At 33.2% G+C, this 20,213-nt stretch overlaps 1 protein-coding gene across 2 annotated transcripts in view; it reads right to left on the bottom strand.

The window, feature by feature from the left end:
• Positions 1–20,213, bottom strand: part of LOC105248612 — a 277,209-nt gene that overhangs the window by 28,522 nt on the left and 228,474 nt on the right. For both annotated transcript variants that reach the window (XM_025409500.1, XM_025409506.1), the window contains exon 10: positions 2,987–3,153. In XM_025409500.1, the coding sequence (XP_025265285.1) occupies positions 2,987–3,153 (167 nt within the window). The remainder of the gene's footprint in view (positions 1–2,986; positions 3,154–20,213) is intronic.

Genomic DNA, 20,213 nt, shown 5'->3' with positions numbered 1-20,213 from the left:
GTGCGCGATAGTAAAGTTAGACAGACAGGGTCATTGCACTCTGGCAGTTGATAGCAGCTTCGTGTGCGAGAAAGAAAATATGCTGTAAAAAATATGAAAAAAAAAGAAAAAAATGATTTTGAAATAATTTGCTCAATTTATTTGCAATTTATCAAAATATCAAAGCAATTTTTATATTGATAATAATAATTATTATATATATGATTGATTGATAATAATAATAATAATAATAATAATAATATAATAATAATAATAATAATAATAATAATAATAATATAATAATAATAATAATAATAATAATAATAATAATAATAATATAATAATAATAATATCAATAATACACGAATTGTTTGAGATTAAAAGAAAATTAAGTAGATCAAATAATTATACTGCTATTTATATCTAGAAACATCATTACGATAACGATTTGATTGCGCGGCCTAACACGCGCTTTCCAAAGTAATTAACTGCGTGTTTATCCCCGTCACGTGATAACTGTTAATTACTATTCTGTTCGTTTGTTCCACGAAGAGTCGTAAGAATAGCATGGATTCGCCTGATGCATAGCAATGACTACATGTGCGAACGTGTTCTAAGAGAGAATGTGTTCATCGATATGTCGTATAAGTAATTACACAAGATCGGAGACTAAACGTATAAACATACAAATCTATAAATGTCGACACATTGAATTATTTTTATCTTATCCCTTCTTTTATCCAAATCTTAAAATCTAATCATTAACGTGTTGTTATTTAACGTATTATTATTTATGTCGTTTTAATTATATGCAAGCAGTTATTTGTTATTTGAAATTTTAATTAATTAATTAAATAAGTAACTAATTAATTAAGTAATTAATTTTAAATAATTAATTAAATAATTTTAAATAATCTAATAATCTCTTAAATAATCTTAAATAAACTTAAATAATCTAATCGATCATTTAAAGTCGAAACTTTAAGATATGATAAAAAAAGAAAAATAAAAAAAAAACAATAAATACTAAGGAAATGTGTATCTAATGTCGCGCTGAGAAAACTTTTGTAAAACATGACATTCGATTCACTTTACCACGGCTACAAAATTCAAAGAATACGTAGATAGGTAACCACCCTTGTCTCGAGAAACTGACCTGCCCTAACATTTCCGTCTCGAGATCTTTAAATCCCGTCGTCCTTTGAAGAATTCTCAAGAGAGTGCTCGGAAGATGCCATGAGAATTTAACAAGAAAATTTAAAAGAATCAAAGGCAAGAAAGACAAGTTTCCAACAAGAGAGAAAGAGAACAAGAAAAAAATACACAAAAGTAGCAGACTCGATATTAAATTCCTGTAGATCTTCTTGCACTTACGAAAAAAAATTACGTAAAATGCGAAAGTCAATTCAATACATCAGCTGTTTTATTAGTCATTCTCGATAAAATTTCCCATCTAATTCTCCAAGAAAGCAATTGAGCTGTTCAAAGTCAAAGTGCACCCAAGTCTCGTTGCATCTTCGTCTTTTCGATTTCGCATCGTGCGCTGAGAAAAATCGTTTGATTGACCAACAAGATGTATATGATTGAAGGCATTTTGGTTAAATCAAACAAGAATTTCTAGTTATCATGATAAGATTCGATTTTTTATAATTAGAACGTTGAATAGATTTTATTATAAGGATTTGATTAGTATTTTCTGGTTGGATCTATAAAATTTCTTGTTACATTAATTTCTTTGCTTGCTTCTTAACTTAACTCGTATTCAATATTTGCCATGAAATGTATATAAAGAATTAGTATTAAACTTAAACCCAAAGTATATTTTTTTTCTCTTACGAGCAGTAGTGTCAGAAAGAGGACGCTAGCTCTCCGATTGTGTGTTTGAGCTGCATCCTCTTTTTGCATCATTGTTTATCAGTTTAATTTCTAACAAACTGAAGTTAAAATAATTTATTCAATAATCTGGATTGAATTTATGCAATAATCATGTTGGAATTCAGAATATTAAACAAACTTTTGAGATTAGAAGAAATTTTAGATGACTTGATGCTGGCGAGTTTAGTATTATTAACCAGAAAATTTGATAAATTTAACAGGAAGAAATTAAGATAGATTCATCTGGTAATTTCCTACAAAATTTAACAGGAAGAAATTAATTTAGATTCATCTGGTAATTTCCTACAAAAATTCTGGATCGTCCATTTTCCAACAGACCTACTGGTTGAATCTACCAGAATTCTAATTAATGCAACCAGATTTTTTCTCAATGCATTTATATTGGATCTTTTTTCCTGCATTTTTTTGCATTTGGTATGATTTCTGCATAACTTTAATCTTATTTAGATTCCGATAAATGTTAAAGTATTCACAGAAATAATTATCTGACATCGTCAATTTAAGAGATTTTTCATTCGCATTAATTATTATTAATATATATGTAAAATGATTTCAAATTAATCAGATTCATCTGGTAATTCCTACAAAAATTCTGGATCGTCCATTTTCCAACAGACATACTGGTTGAATCTACCAGAATTCTAATTAATGCAACCAGATTTTTTCTCAATGCATTTATATTGGATCTTTTTTCCTGCATTTTTTTGCATTTGGTATGATTTCTGCATAACTTTAATCTTATTTAGATTCCGATAAATGTTAAAGTATTCACAGAAATAATTATCTGACATCGTCAATTTAAGAGATTTTTCATTCGCATTAATTATTATTAATATATATGTAAAATGATTTCAAATTAATCAGATTCATCTGGTAATTCCTACAAAAATTCTGGATCGTCCATTTTCCAACAGACCTACTGGTTGAATCTACCAGAATTCTAATTAATGCAACCAGATTTTTTTCACAGTGCTGGATTGAATTTATGCAATAATCGTGTTGGAATTCAGAATGTTAATCAGACTTTTGAGATTAAATAAAAAAAATTTTAGATAATGCAACCAGATTTTTTTCTCAGTATGCGGATAATTAATTAGTACAAGGTACTCACGCTTTTGCTATGGCTCGTGCTGTGATGTGTATGATGGTGCGTGTCTAGCTTCATGTTGGCGCAACGATTAAGGGCATGCAATCGCCGAAAAAGACTTTGCAGTGAGTCGGCCTCGAGGAAGGGATGGTCCTTGGCCACGCCGGAAACGTCTATCGGGAACTGATAGTCTGCAACACGAAAACACAACGTCAATTTTCGTCTGCGTGCTGGATTATTTACGCTAGATAGGGCAAGGTGAGGTGAGGTGTCGCGCTTACGTCAGCGAAAAAGTGCATCGCGGCGATATCCAATAACGTTGAAAACATCCGTTGTGCGTATTGACCACGTTTTGTTTGTTGCCACGGCATTCAAAGTCATTTGATTATCGAGCATATCGCCCGTCAATAGACCATGTCCACTTAGCCTACGGGCATTAATCTCCTCTCGATGAACCCCGGATTGTCAATTCGCTCCTACTCTTGCTCTATTTATTTTTTTCAGACAATAGCCGTCGTTTAAATTCAATTAAGCAAGTTAAAACGCGCGTTTTATCTCTACACGTGATCGCCATGAATTTTACAATCTATTTTATTCGTTAATTTGTACGATTTTCTCGTGTAATAAATTCCTATAATAAATTCAAGAGGATTTTCCTGTATTATTTTATTAAATTCGCGAGAAAATGATATGATGATGAGATTATTAATATAGATTATTAATAATAAAAATTTTAATATGTTAAATTAAAATTATATCACGGGTCACTTGGATATTATTCATGCTTCAATTATTTCAATTGTTTTATTATTCTTTATTGATCGAACGAGTTCCAACGAGTGACTTAAGTCTTTTATTTTGCGAATTTATTTTTGGCGAAGACTAAAATTGTTACTCTAGAAAAAACAATAATAGACTTTTTCTCTACAACCGTCTAGAATTTCTTTGTAAATACGTCGCGATCGATCGCTCGTAAAAGTTGGGAAGGTTTCTGTCACGACTTACGCAATGCTGTTCTAGATCTGCTGAACCAGATCTCGGATCTATAATCTTTAAATGGGATCCCAGGATCAATTTCTCGGCTCTCGAAACGGAACGATCTTTTAATAATTGCAGCATCGAATGAGCGCGGCATTAAAAAATCTTTGCAAAAGAATATACTTTTTTTTTATCAACAAAAAGATGATTTTATTCATTGATAAAAAATGTAATTCTTTTAATTAGTTATTTACAGATTCGTACAAAAAGAAGAATTGTCTTCGTTCCTTTATGAAAGAAACTGTCGCAAACAAGCTGAATAACTGAAATAAATCCATTATAAGAATTATGAACGCCCATTATATATATTTCGATCGAGTTTATTTTCACTTATTAAAGTGCACGTAAAAATAATTAACGAGCAGTCCTCGATCGATAGCGAATAAATTGACCAGTCGTCTGTTTTATGTACGAACGTTATACTCTGCTTCCTTCTCGAAACATATAAATACACGTGTGTGATTTTTCAATCGTTAACATTTCCTGAAACTAGAACGTTGTCGTAATATCATATTTCGCGAATACGGTAAACGCTAAGGCAAACTTTCTCGATCTTTCATTACTTTATTTGTAATAATTAATAATTAATTAATAATATGAAATATAATAATATAAATAAATAATATAATATATATAATATAAATAATATAATATGTATAATATATATTAATATATATAATATATATAATAATATAATATAAATAATATAATATAATTAATAATATAAATATTGTATAAATATACTTTGCTTGTAATAATTAATAAATATGCTTTATTTGTAATAATTAATAATTAATTAATAATATAAAATATAATAATATAAAATATTTTATAAATATACTTTGCTTGCAACGAGAAATCAAATGGGAATCTTGATTAGAAAATTTATTGGATTCTTTTGAAGTTTTATTAAAAAGAAAAATAAAATTGTGATATTTTCTACGACGGTAAATATTCCCGCGATAAAGTATATCGGATGATGAGGATACTGATGCGTCAACGTTATATTCGATGAAGAATGATTCGATTCATTACGAATTTCGCATCATCAATTGCCGCAGTGTATCTTTTCTCTCTGGCAACGCGATCATGCTTGCATCGATTATATCCTCGATACAAGTCGATGTGCTTCCTCGCAACAAGATCGAACACTAACGATGCTCGAATAGATTAATGTTAATGGCTGGCGATTACGTTCGTGCTTCATGGATATACTAATTACAGATTAATAATCTAGGAAATAGTGGGAAATTTATTTACGAGGCTCGTCTGACAAATCAATAGCCTGCGAGCCTCGATTTCAATCATCGATCCAATAATATTAATCTGTTTGTTTATCGCGGTGTAATAAAAGTATATCAGCATCGACACATTTTATCAAGATGTCTCTAGAATCTTATTAAGAAGAGTCCCTGAAAATTTTGATCTTCCAAGTATTTTCATTCAAAAAATTTCATTCCAAGTAAAGAGAATATTTTAGAGAATTTTTTATATGCGACTTTTTATTAAATCAGATGTTTTATTCTATGCGTTTTCTAATGCATTTTTACTTATACGAAGGAAAGACACTTGAGTTTTGAGTGGTAGATTTGTAAATGTGCTGAAAAAACTGAGTAGCTTTCATGAAGAATAAATTATAAAAATTTTTAATTTTCATTCATATTTTTATTCCTTACTAATCATTAAAAATTAAAATAATAAGTAAATATACCGCATGTTAAATATTTCGTTAAGATATCGAATGTATAAACAAATATAATAATAATAATATTTTAAACACATAATTCACAATTTGGCATATCGATAAATTGTCGACTGCTTGCAATTTAAGTGTAAAATTACAAAAGAGAGAATTCCTTCTTTAAAAAATCCCAATAAAATTCCAAGAATTTTCCATGAGAAGTCTATTGATTTTTCCAGATGCAAAAGAGAAATCTTCAGGGATTTCTTTTGCATCTGGAAAACTTCTCACATCTTTACAGGGAATATAAACAGCCTTTATATGCATATTTGAAGGAATACTTCGCTCTCTTTTTATTTCTCTCCTTTTCTTTTCTCGAAATATGCACGCCACATCTCCTTTGTATCGCTGCGATTAAGATAAATCGATTTTAGCTGCGGATTTAATTCGCGGCTCGCGAGACAGAAAAATGCGCTCGCGAACGATTTGATAAATTTATCCCACGGCCAGGAACGACGCTGCGCGATCGATCCTTAATTTATCACGTCGATCGTCAGACACGACACCCACGTTCGGTCGCGTCGTTGGAATTCCACGAGGGACGCGATCATCCTTCGTAGCCGGGCACGATCCGCGGTAAAATCCTTGCAATCGAGCACGTGCACGTGTACGTATGTATGCTTGTGGTCGCGTGATTCTCGTACGTATTTGATGGGCGGCATCGGTATCGGTATTTATATCGTGCCTTGCGCCGACCGACTCGGGTTCAACTGGGTCAATTAGCTACTATTCATAGTGGTGCTTCGATCGCGAGAGCCCGACTGAGTTATGATCAATCGTGCACTTTGTATACGGTGCCACGGATACGAGTGTGTACCTATCTAAACGCACACATGCGTAAATTCGCACGCACGTGCGCGCAAACTCGTGTGCGTACGCCAGATGTATTAGTGATATTAGTTTAGAACGAATAGAGTTTCGAAGCTACATTATATTTATAGAGTATACGATTATAGAAGAAGAATGTCTTTATGAGAGACAAAGGCATTTTTTTTCATTTATGAGTTCAAAAGATTTATTATAAGACTCCCTTGGATACACATATTTAAGGATGTTTCCAAAATATTGAGAATTTCATAAAAATTGTACAGAATGTCCTTATATATGTTTAGAATCTTCAGTAGAATTTTTAAATCGATTCACTAAAGCGTTCACAAGTTAGAAGGATTTTAATTTGCACCGAATTAACATGTGTTTTTATGGGAAACGTGTAACCACGTCGATTCAAATGACAAAAACACATGGAAATAATATTCAGAATTTGTTTAAAATTTGCAAAAGTTTTTTTCTTTTTTATCGTGTCGCACCCTTTTGCAATTAATTTCAATTCGTTTATATATTCGATATATTTTCATTGCAATTTAATACATTTGTCTCGTTGCAAAATTTACCAGAGGGTTTTAAGGATGTTTTGTACCTATTTTTAAAATATTGAGAATTTAATGAAAATTGTACAGAATGTCCTTACATATGTTTAGAATCTTCAGTACAATTTTTAAATCGATTCACTAAAGCGTTCACAAGTTAGAAGGATTTTAATTTGCACCGAATTAACATGTGTTCTTATGGGAAACGTATAACTAAGGCGATTCAAATGACAAAAACACATGGAAATAATATTCAGAATTTGTTTAAAATTTGCAAAAGTTTAGATACGGAGGAAATATTTCAAATAATATTATAAAATTCATCAAATAATATTATACAAGTACTAATTGGTTAAAAAGATATTAAATATAATTCAATAAAGTTAGCCATGTATCTGTCATAAGGCGAAATTCCTGCCAAAAGTTAATCATTTCGATTAACAAAATTCGGAATATTTCTGTAAAAACGCAATAAATATTAAAAAGTACATCTCTGCACTGTAACTAAAATCAAATTGTAATATTCCACACAATTTCTTACTCAAAATACACCAAAAGTGGATATATTCGACAATATTGATTTTCAGCTACTTTTTGCTGGGATTGTACATACAAAACATCCTTAATAAAATTTATTATAAATATAATTAATTAATTATTTAACTAATTACTTAATTATATAATTAATATAATTAATCAATTATTTAATTAATACATTTTAATTTAATAGATTGAGTCTCTTTTTTATGCAATAATTATGTGATAAAGATCATATATCAATTGCAAGTTTATTTTTTATATTGAAGATGAATCATGTTTTGTTCCCAAAATAAAAAAAAAATATATATGTAAAAGGATGTGACTTTGTCTAGTTTAGAATAAATCTTATCAAGTTTTCATTATGCATTGTTATTCCTCGTACTCAGCATCTGGGTCGCCGCAATGCATAGCAGTTTTCTCAGAATGTGTTTGTAGGCTACAGTAGTGGAAGCTGCGAATTAAATTAAACTTTTATAAGACCGCCCGCTTGTCTCCCACGCGCCCCGCAAAAAGTGAAAGTCCATATATACCGTCTCTCATAAGTATTCTCCTCTCACGCCTAGTATCCTAATTGCTCGCGCTAGCATTATGTAATTATCGATAACATCGTCGTGTATCGTTCTCTATTAGTATTAGATAATTGATGTGAATGCGTTGATATAACGCGATAAATATCGTGATAATCGAGCGATCGATCGTCCTTAACCCTTAATAATAGCCGGCACGAATACGTAATGTCACGCAATGCGTACCTTTTCCTCGCGTAATTTTTTTTAGCTAAAAAGTTTGAAATAAAATGTCGAAATTTTTGCAACGAAATATTTCAACACAGAAGAAAAAAAGTCTCATGATAGTAAGATCTTTAAAAAAAATGTATTGTAATAATATTAATAATATTAATATTAATAAATAAATAATATTAATATTAATAAATTATTATTAATATTAATAAATAATATAATACGTATTAATTAATACAATTTTATAACATATATATATATTGTTATATTAATTTTCTAATTTTCTAATTTATTTGTATTATTTAATCGACTTGAATCGATAATCATTAATTAAAATTTCGCCAGATGCTTTTCAAAGGTGCACGAGAGGCATCAGCTGTTCGCGCTGCGAACTCTTCGGAGTTTTAAACGCGACTGTGTGCTGTTAGAACTGTTAGGTCCCATGCCATTCCTCTTTCCCGCTTTTGGCATGTGGGTCGCCGCATCGTCGCGACATATTTATGGGAGCCTCGACCCGAGCAACGGTCAGTTCTACTGACTCATCGAGAGGGGTCTAACGTCGTTCGAGAATCGCATTTCTAACGAGTCAAGTACAACTATTCGGGCCACAATAAATCAAACAAAACATGTTTATCCTGGTATGAATTTATCGCGACTAGAGTTGCACGATATGTCAAAACTAGTATAGTGTCTTATCTTGTCTCGAAATTCGAGATTTTAATTACTTTTTAGTTAATTGTCAATACAATATTATAATTAAAATTGTTAAAAAAATATTGGTCTTATCAAGATTATTAATTTTCGAAAAAAGCTAAAATACGTAAATTAGGTGAGGAAAAATCACTGTATTATAAACTATACGAACTTAAAACATTTTATTACTTCAATATTAAGTAAAAATTTAGATAAAAATATTAATAAGATTGAGATAAGACGAGATTTTTTTCTACAAAGATTTATTTAAAACCAAGACACGATTTAAATTTTCGAAAATTTCCAGTACCAATACAATATTTTCGCGAATATTATCTTATCTTAAGTCGTGCAACTCTAATCGCGATTAAATGTAGCTTGGAAATTAAGGCTGCGCTTCGATCCCTTTAACAAGGTACATTAGGCTAGACTCGTCGTGCAATATAAACTTTCTGTCGGTGCGGTTTTTCCTTTTCGTTTCCGAACGTCTAATTAAAGACCTCGTGGATTATTGATGAGTCGCGATGGCGGATTTTATGGGGATGATTTGTCGAGACTCGAGCTAATGGCTCCCCTCGCGACCGACGTGAATCATAAAGTTATTATTAACGATAAGAAGAAAGAATCGTTAACTTTGTTTGACTTGTAATGCTGAAAATATTTAAATCACATGATAATAAAATAATTTACATAACATTATTAATATTAATTAATTTTGATGATTCCAATTTTCGTAACATCCTGACAATATTTTCGATATTTAATAATATCAGAAATACATGTTTCCCGATCAGGCAATCATTAACAAAAAATTCAATAGCTCAGCAAATGCAATTTCAATTTTCTCCAAAATTAACTTTTCTTGCGAATTATTCCGAACATGTATGCAATAAATAAAGGATGGGTTATGTATAGAGATAAAAATAATCCGAGGTAGCCGCGCCGTCCTTATCTTCGCAAACTCAGAAATTCCTGGCGCATTGCATCAGCGACGAAAGAATGCAACCCTTGATATTGTATCTCTCGAAATTTGCCCTTGCTAGGGTTACGGCGACATCGGTAGTGAACTCGGACAAAGAGTCGCTTGTTATCACGAGAAATCCGCGGACAAGTAAACATTCGAGTCTGCGGAAGCACGCATAATAAAATGTTACAACGCGTCATCGCGGTCTCGGATGCCGAAAATTATCGCGTCCGAAGGCGAATACGATTACGATTATTTGTCGGACTCGGCGAAATGAAAGTCGCGATTCGCTTTTGCGAAATTTGATTTCTCGCGTCAGCGCAGCATTTCTGATTTGATGATAAATATGTTTGTCCGATTAATTAACTGCGTCACATTTTCGCTCTTGGACGTCAACAGCTTTCGAAATAAAGAAATCGCAGTAATAAATAATACATTATCAATGCTTTCCTTCAGCTAATTGGTAATTTAAAATTTAATTGGCGAGGAGCATAAAGTGTCGAAAATTATCATGTCGAATAATAGCGAAAATTCCTCGTTTAATTGTATTTTACGGCTATTTAATTTCATCCCTATCGTGAGAAAACTTAATTATCAAAACAATTGCAAATAGCAAGGGAGTTATTACGCGGATATGCATCGTACATGATTATAGCATCCATCATTTGCGTAGATATTAAATATTAGACAATGTCATTGTGCGACATTGTATGTCAAATGTCATCGTGATGCCGGCTGCCTGTTATTTACGGCGCAAATATCACTTTTCCATAACGAAGTGTCGTTAATTAACACACATATCGAATATCATCTACTGATGCGTGCAACCAAATTGGAGCACATCGAGGTGACGAACGTTTATGGCGTACAACAAAATAAATCACTCGTTTACTATCTGTTGTCACGAAAATATGCAAAAATAAAAAGATCGAGGCTATTTTATTTATCTTTATAAATCAAAATTATTTATTTATTATTTATTTATTAATTTAGTTATTATTTATTAATTATGTTATTAATTTATTTATGTTATTAAATTAGTTATTAATATTATAATTTAGTTAGCAAAGTTATTAATTTATTAATTTATTTAAAAATGGAAATTAATTTTATTTTTGGAAATCTATTTCATCCTTCTTTTCTCATTGAAGTCCCACCAGAAATTCCTGAATTTCCAACGACATACAAATCGTAGCAAAGCCTAGATAACCGGCCTGTGTAATTTTAGCCTCTCCGATTCAGTAACTTTTCTCACGACTTTTCTTTGCTTAAAAGTCGATCCGCGCAGTAGTATCGGCGCATTCGCCGTGAATTTTGATACGCGTTTACGTAATAATAGTCGCTCGAAAGGAGATTCGAATCTCCCGACCAGGGTATCGATACACGGAAGGATCGTCGTCGACGCCGAAGGACGCGCGGGCCATCTTTATTCGCAGCCGGACTATAATTACGCCCACGCATCGCAGCGGTATGACATAAGATCGGTCCTTTTAGATACGGATGACTTGGCTCGCGCGATTATTGCGCCGCGGGCAAACTAATTATCCGCGGATTTTTCCGCGGATCCGGATCGATAGGCGTTTCACTCCCACGTGAAAACACGAGCGCGACTTTCCGCGATTTCTTTCCACGTCGTGAGGCGGCTCCTTCAATTGGACGCGCATGACGTATAATTGCAGCGCTATCTCTACGGTTTATATAAGTCGGCATGTTTCTTTTTTTTTTTTACGCTTGAATTAATTCCGAATTATTAGCTGCGTGTTGGGCGCCTTGACTTTTATTTAAATAATCTGAATAATATTTAGATAATATTTAAATAATCCGACAAGTGCTTTATTTATCTGGGATACGAAGGATGTATGTTAATGCATGTAAGTCGAGAGTTGAGCAGTTTAACGTACACTGATAATACGGACCGTTATACACATCGAGATGCACGCAAACGTGGAGAGCTTAAAATAAGTATCGTTGGAGGAAAAGAAGCGACACCGAATCAACTAACTTAAATAGCAACACGCGAGAAGGGAGATGCAAATACGCGGCTCTCGAATGACATCGGGGAGAGAAAATCTGCAATTTGCATGATAAAATCATAGTAATCTCGACAAATACACTCCGCTCGTGATTAACGGAATCCGATAGAACGTCTCGTTTCGTAAAGGAGTCGTCGGTCTCGCGAAATTCGCCGCACAGAAAAAAAATAAGTGTCAAATCAAAACTTATATACTGAAATTAACGCGTTCATTGTTTCATATATACGCAACAATTTATAATCTTCTTAGAAGAATTTAATAATTTTAAATTTCAACAATATTAGTCTTATTTTAATATTATAATTGTCTTTTCAAGAATATATAATTATTTAATTCTACTTTAAGAAAATTATAATCTTTGATTTAACAATGTTATTTTCTATCTAACATTGTTTCTTTTCCATTCAAGAAAATTAAATCTTAAATCGTAAGAATATATTTTTCTTGATTGAACCATATAAAATGGCTTCATTCAATTCAAGCAATTATATTTTTCTTTAATTAACGCAATATAATCTCATTTCAAGATTTCCATATTAAAACTAAATATATTTTCGAAACAAGAATGTCCTTTTTTTCTGTGTACTGAAGATTCTAAACATATGTAAGGACATTATCTACAATTTTCATGAAATTCTCATCTTCAATTCTTCTCTTCTTCATATTTTGAAAATAGGTACAAAACATCCTTAAAATGCGACCTATTAACGTCGAACGTGTGCACGTGCCATTTTCTCACGGGCAGCATCGATTCGCTTATTATTTAATAAAATTAAATCTTAAATCGTAAGAATATATTTTTCTTGATTGAACTATATAAAATGTCTTCACGCAAGCAATTATATGTTTCTTTAATTAACGCAATATAATCTCATTTCAAGATTAAAACTGAATATATTTTCGAAACAAGAATGTCCTTTTTTTTCTATGCGGCTTGTCGCAAAATTTTCAATCCCGACCGACGATCTCAGGAAACGTCATTACGTCCGGAGAAGCGTGCGACGTGCGAGAAGGCATGGAATTTCGAGCACACATCCGAGATAAGATAAAGCCCTGTAGATCAGGCTGCGACTCGCAGACGTAACGCACGAGTCGCGTAAGAGGCGTAAATTAAAGCGAGATTAATTAATTAACAGACGCCGGCGCCCAGAGTGTTTACCTTTCATCCCTCCGACGAGACACCGTCGACACATTCGTGGCCGCGCCGCCCGGCCTCCTCTTCTCCTCGAGGAAGCCAAAATGTTGCCCGATGTCGTTACGTGAAGAATCCAACGCGACTCATGGCCACCAGCCAGCTCCTAATCTCTCTCACACAGTCACGATCGATCGTCGATCGATCCACTTCCGCGAGACGACTAGAGATCCAGGAGTCGATTCCGATCGGGAAATTTGCCCTCCTCTCCGATTAAGATCCCACGCTCGTGGGAAATTTGCAATTGTAAGTTGAAAAAACGGGACTGGAGGCGACGGAGCGAGGTATCACTGGCCACCCGTGTGCGTGTTCCGGTGATTAATTGACAGATGCGCGACGTCAATGTTTCTGTATCGCGTCAAACTTTATCGATCGCCACTCCAGCTGGCGGCCTTCGGTCATCGACACCCACACAAGCGTCCCGATCATCGTGCGCTCCGTATTTATGCCTCATCCGAGTGTCCAGTTGACGACGATCGAAAGTAATGAATCATCCCTTCCGTTCGTCGCACTTATCGATCGTCGCTTATGAATCATCCCTTCGAAATATCACAATTTCTTCACCATTATCATTTCCCAGCGATAGTTCCAAGTCCCTCCCAGAGGTCACCGTTGGAAAAATAGCGTTCTCCAGATGATACTCGCACTAGCACTCGATCATTCGTTCGAAGGCTCCAAATGGGGTCTACCGCCTTCCGCCGAGGCGGAAGGAATATTTACTTATCCCGATGAGTTTCGTCCTGTTTGCGCGCTCCGAGTTATGAATGAGCTTCGCGTGCGAAGGACGAGAGCGACTCACAACACGAGGGGCCGATTCGGAGCTAAACGTAGCGACTCTTTCGCCGGTCGGCTCTCAACTAGCGATCGTCGACGGGCAGCAGCGGTATAGAAGAGAGGCTCGGCATCCGAAGAACAACTCTACCGAGTTGCCGAGAGAGGGAAGAGGCCGGTGGCAAGAGAAAGAGAGAAAGGAAATAAAACAGAAGGAGAGAGAGAGAAGGAGAGAGGGAGGGAGAGTCGAGGGGCAGCTGGTCCCAGAAGAGGGGCAGAATGAAACGTACATGTGCACGAGTATTTGTGCGAGAAGGGGACGGAGGGGGAGAGGGCCACGGGGAGAGATGCAACCGATGCATTTCACGGGTGCATGCCCTGGACTCGACTTCGCTTCGGGTAGTGCGCCTTTCTTACGAGAATAAGACGGATACTCAGGCGATCGATATTTTGCATCTCCGATGACGTTTATCGTGTCGCCACCCTTTTGCAATTAATTTCAATTCGTTTATTTACTCGATATCTTTTCATTGCGATTTAATACATTTGTCTCGCTGCAAAACTTAGCAGAGAGCTTTAAGGATGTTTTGTACCTATTTTCAAAATATTGAGAATTTCATGAAAATTGTACAGAATGTCCTTACATATGTTTAGAATCTTCAGTACAATTTTTAAATCGATTCACTAAAGCGTTCACAAGTTATAAGGATTTTAATTTGCACCGAATTAACATGTGTTTTTATGGGAAATGTATAACCACGTCGATTCAAATGACAAAAACACATGGAAATAATATTCAGAATTTGTTTAAAATTTGCAAAAGTTTAAATACGGAGGAAATATTTCGTCAAATAATATTATACAAGTACTAACTGGTTAAATAGATATTAAATATAATTCAATAAAGTTAGCCATGTATCTGTCATAAGGCGAAATTCCTGCCAAAAGTTAATCATTTCGATTAACAAAATTCGGAATATTTCTGTAAAAACGCAATAAATATTAAAAAGTACATCTCTGTACTATAACTCAGATCAAATTGTAATATTCCACACAATTTCTTACTCAAAATACACCAAAACTGGATATATTCGTCAATATTGATTTTCAGCTACTTTTTGCTGGGATTGTATATTCAAAATATCCTTAATAAAATTTATTATAAATATAATTATTTAATTATTCAATTAATATAATTATTCAATTATCTAATTAATACATTTTAATTTAATAGATTGAGTCTGTTTTTGATGCAATAATTATGTGACAAAAATCATGTCAATTGCAAGTTTATTTTTTATGTTGAAGATGAATCATGTTTTGTTCCAAAAATTAAAAAAAAAAAAAAAAAAAAAATATATATATATATATATATATATATATTATAAAAGGATATGACTCTGTCTAGTTTAGAATAAACCTTATCAAGTTTTCATTGTGCATTATTTATGATTCTTCGAAATAAATGAGGGGAAAATCTAGGTCAAAAAATTTGTCCCATTCGTGATAAAAACTATAACTTGTCGAATTAAAATCTGTAGAAAAAAGGAGGTTTGATTATAAATTCAAAGAACACGGTTATATGGCCGATGGTAAAATCCTTACGTCAAACGAAAATATCTCACGCAGCGCGACTATCAATAAACCGTAATCTCTAAAACAAGAGCGAGTGACGTATAAATAACGCAACGCATCTCCGGATACAAAGCAAAGGCGGGAAAATCCCCTAGCGTCGAAAGCTAAAAGGGGTGACAGGCCTGAACGCGCGTGGCTTAACGATCGCCCGAAATACACGTCTACTTTTCGCGCCGCGACACGCAGAAAACGTTTTTCCCTCGCAAAAAACAAACGCGAAGAACAATCCCTCGTACCGAGAAGGCTGTCAGGGACCGTCGTTGTCCCTCCAAAACGTTTACTGGGTCACACGGGGTCTCGAAAAAGAATTCTCTTCGCCGCCACCGGCATTTGACATCTCCCTCGTCAGAGGACTTTAAAGAAATATATCAGATATAATTTATGGATTTATAAATTGTGAATTTTCAAATAATAATAATGCAAAAATGATAATAATAGTTTCGTTTCATGATTATTTCAATTAATATATCGCATAATTCTATTTTAATTTTAATTCAATTAATCTCTTAATAAATTGCCAGTAGGAATCGTGGCTTTTGATATTTTGCACAAGGGATTTCTGATTTATTTCGCAAAATAATTCTCTCTCTCTCTCAGCTCGTATATATACAGGGTGGCCCCGAACGTTCCAGCCAGACTTTGAGATATAGGAAATTTAATTCTGAACAAAAAATTTCCTAAATATGGGTCGAAAAATGCTTCCTGAAGAAGTTATCGCTCAAAAATCTCTGATGAAGAAGAGCAAAAGGTGAAAAGAATATGAAACTAAATAAATTTCTTGAAAAAAAACGATAAAAATAAAAAATAAAAATCTTTTTCTTTTAAGTACTTTTCGAATTATGAGGCTTGAAATAATTTCCTTATTTTACGTAAATCATAAAATATCTCGTAATATTCGTCATATTCATTTTTTAATTATCTCACCTTAATATTTTTATGCAAAATAATGTGTGGAATCAATTAGAGAAAAAACATTGTTAATTTTAAGAAAAAATATGTAATTGTTAATTGCGGAATTTTTCAGATTCGCAGAATATTTCAAGTTTAGAAATGATCTTATCGAGAATCTTATATATTTATTCGATAACTTTAAATATAAACACATTTAATTAAACATTATATGTATCATTTGATTGTAAAATCAAAACATTATATCAATTGATTGTAAAAATTATATTTCAGGTGTCTGTGAAGTTGACACGATAATCTAGAAATTTCACAAAAATACTAAGAGTTCTGATAGTGTGATAGATAAATGTTTATGGCGAAAGCGGGACCGAAGCGGTTGATAAAAAAAAATATATCACATTCGTTCTTTATCGCTAGCGTTAACGAAAGTAAGTGCCTCTTATTGACTTTACTTTTATATTTTATATTTTATTATTCTGTCTCAAAAAAATGTAATTATGCCTTGCGACCAACTCTTTCTCTTCTATTGCAAACTTTCATAAAAATGTTATTAGCGTATGAATAAATTTCTTCGCGATTTTTTTATCTCTCACCTCGTCTCGAAAAAATTAAAAATATAAAGATGGTTTATCGATTTTAACTTTTCGAAATTTCACGCGAGAATTCATTTCTTTCATAATAAATTATTAAAATGTATATAAAGAAAATTTTAATCTTTCCCTCATTTAGTTATATATATACACTGAATATAAAAAAATCTAGTCCTTTTCATTAGTTAAATGATATAGTAATAAAAGAAATGAAAGAAAGAAGGATAGAAAGAAGGCCAGATTTGCATGCACGTATAGTGTGTGAACAACTTTAGCAATAAAAAAATTCAACCTAATAAACTTATTACATTTGTTTTTCCTTGTGATATAGACTTCCAACAATGCAATGATTTTGTAAAACCAAATAGCGAAATCTTAGACTACAACACAAGATATTACAGAAGAGCACATGAAACAAAAAAGCACCCTGATTCGAATAAGTCCAAGTCTCCTTTATAAGGAGAGGCAAATTGTATCTGTATTCATCGATTCGGCGATTATTGGTAGAATACTAAAGAAGCAGAATACTAAAGAAGTATCAAATATATGTACTGTCATCAGCCACTTGATATTAATATTAACACTAATAAATAAACAGCGTTGCATCTATCATTGAGGCAAATTATTCTATGGAAGGACCAACGGTGAGATCGGAAATATTGGACTTGTTGCAAGGGCTTGGAACTTTCGACCGGTTGCGAGTCAGGAATATAAAACGCCAGAGAAAGATAGGGATATATGTGGGAGGAGGTCGGAGGACGTGTCTTTACCCTCATTTGTTCAATGAACGACAGAATCCATCCGTGGCAACGGCATTGACGCATATCCTGTGAAGAGAGCATTCACATTTTTCAGCCTAACGAATAATTGCTAGAAAACAATATTCATAGACTAGAAAAATACGTGAGGCGTAAGTGGCTGGATCGGGAATCGAACCCGAGTCTTTCGCTTTCCGGGCACCTGCTCTAAACCACTGAGCTATCTAGATCTCACACCTAATGCTGCTTTTTAACACAGTGACATGCTCCAGAGCGATGTTGGTATCTCCCTCGATGGATGCAATGCCGATTGCCATGGAGGATCCCTGAATGGTCGGTCGCTGACCAAATAAAATATTTTTTTTTTAACTTTTATTTTATTTTCATAAAAGAAAAAGATTTTTATTTTTTATCGTTTTTTTTTTTCAAGAAATTTATTTAGTTTCATTTTCTTTTTATTTCATTTTTTTCACCTTTTGCTCTTCGTTCATCAGAGGTTTTTGAGCGATAACTTCTTCAGGAAGAATTTTTCGACCCATGTTTATAGGAAATTTTTTGTTCAGAATTAAACTTCCTATAAGATCTCAAAGTCTGGCTGGAAAACGTTCGGGATCACCCTGTATATTATAAATAATATCCATTTAAATACGCTCGCTGGTGACGCTATTGTTCATTGTTGCGATTAAAGCGAAGCGACCGTGGACTGGCTTAATTCGGTGCAACGAGATTTTCTCTAATAGGATATTCTGCATGCTCGTTACGCGGAAACACACAGCATTGAATCCGCGAAGCGGAGATCGCGTCCGCGCAAATTTCTCGCCCTGTCAGATCGCGAGGCCGGTCGGAGGAGATACTCTCCGTGCGCTCGTGCATGTATCCCTTCTCATCTACCGGGAGATCCATCCCGAGACTATTTGCGGCCCACCAACGTCGACGAAGGCGCGCCTTCGTGGAAGCCGGCGTTTTCGTGCATCGTAGGGAGAGAGAAACTGTGTCTTCGTGTCATCTGTCCGTTTCCACTCGCCAGCACGAGCGGCGAGGTTTACGTTTCGTTTTCTTCTGGACGAAGATACCGAGGAACGAGCTTCGGTGCGGGAGAGATATAGAGAGAGAGAGAGAGAGAGAGATCTCGGAAGCTCGCTTAGCGGGAATTTTCATTCTATTACTGGAGAACACGTCGAGAAATGGATGCGCCACCAGCGCGTATTATTTTGCATGTCACGATAGTTTTAGTCGAGATTATTTAAGCAAGTGTATGTATCCTTTCGGGTAGGAATACACAAGATTGAAGACAGGACGGTATTCGCAAAAGTATTGTAGTGGTAGCGAAAACTGAATCTTGTCTTGGTCTTGAGTGAAATCTTTGTGGCAAAAATCTCTCGTTTTATATCTCTTGTCTTTCGATTTTATTTATAATTTTATTTTAAAAATGAACACTTGTTTAATATAATGGTTAATGTAACTTTTATATATAGTAATATAATATATACACATTTATATATAAGATAATTATAAAAATTATGTAATTATTTTAATCAGTTTATTGTTAAAATTAAAATTATAAATTGTTAAATTAAAATTAAAAATAAAATTACATTTTAAAATTAATAATTTATTGTAAAATAATTGTAAAATTAAAATTGCCATTAAAAATCAGTAATTAATAATTAATAGATTAAAAATTAATAATTAAATTTATTATTTATATATTCATTCGTTAATTCTTTCCAAAATATAATTACGCAAAATTGTATGTAATTATTTAATTTTGTTTTATATTATAATAATTGTTTCTAAATTTGTAAATATGTTTTCATTTATTAAATAAATTTTTTTAAGTTTCTATAATATATAGTGTGTGATTCTTTTCTCATCTGTCTCTCTAGTTTACAAATATACACATTTTAGATTTTATTAAAAATCAATAATTTTGACAATTACAAATCTTGTTTTGATCTCAAATTTCGAGATAATATCAAGATTAATCTTTTCTTATTTTCGAGTTTTGAATCTAATTTCATGGTTTATAAATTCGAACTTGAGAGAATTAATCTCTCCTTCTCAAAGATACATCGGTCAAGTGCACACACACACACACGCACACATACATGTTAGAAAATATAATTTACATATTCAAGAAACAGAAATCAAGCTCTTGTATCGCTTCAAGCTAACGATTTTAGAATCGTTTCCCTCTTATAAAAATTTCTTAACGCATTCTCGCATCTCAAATAATAAATAGTCGAGCATCTTTTGCATTAGCATCGCCATCAATCCCGC

Source organism: Camponotus floridanus, unplaced genomic scaffold, assembly GCF_003227725.1.
Source record: "Camponotus floridanus strain SB8 unplaced genomic scaffold, Cflo_v7.5 scaffold10, whole genome shotgun sequence".
Classification (NCBI taxonomy): Eukaryota; Metazoa; Arthropoda; class Insecta; order Hymenoptera; family Formicidae; genus Camponotus; species Camponotus floridanus.
Note: the sequence above shows the minus strand (reverse complement) of the source record. Positions and strands in the feature narration are given on the sequence as shown.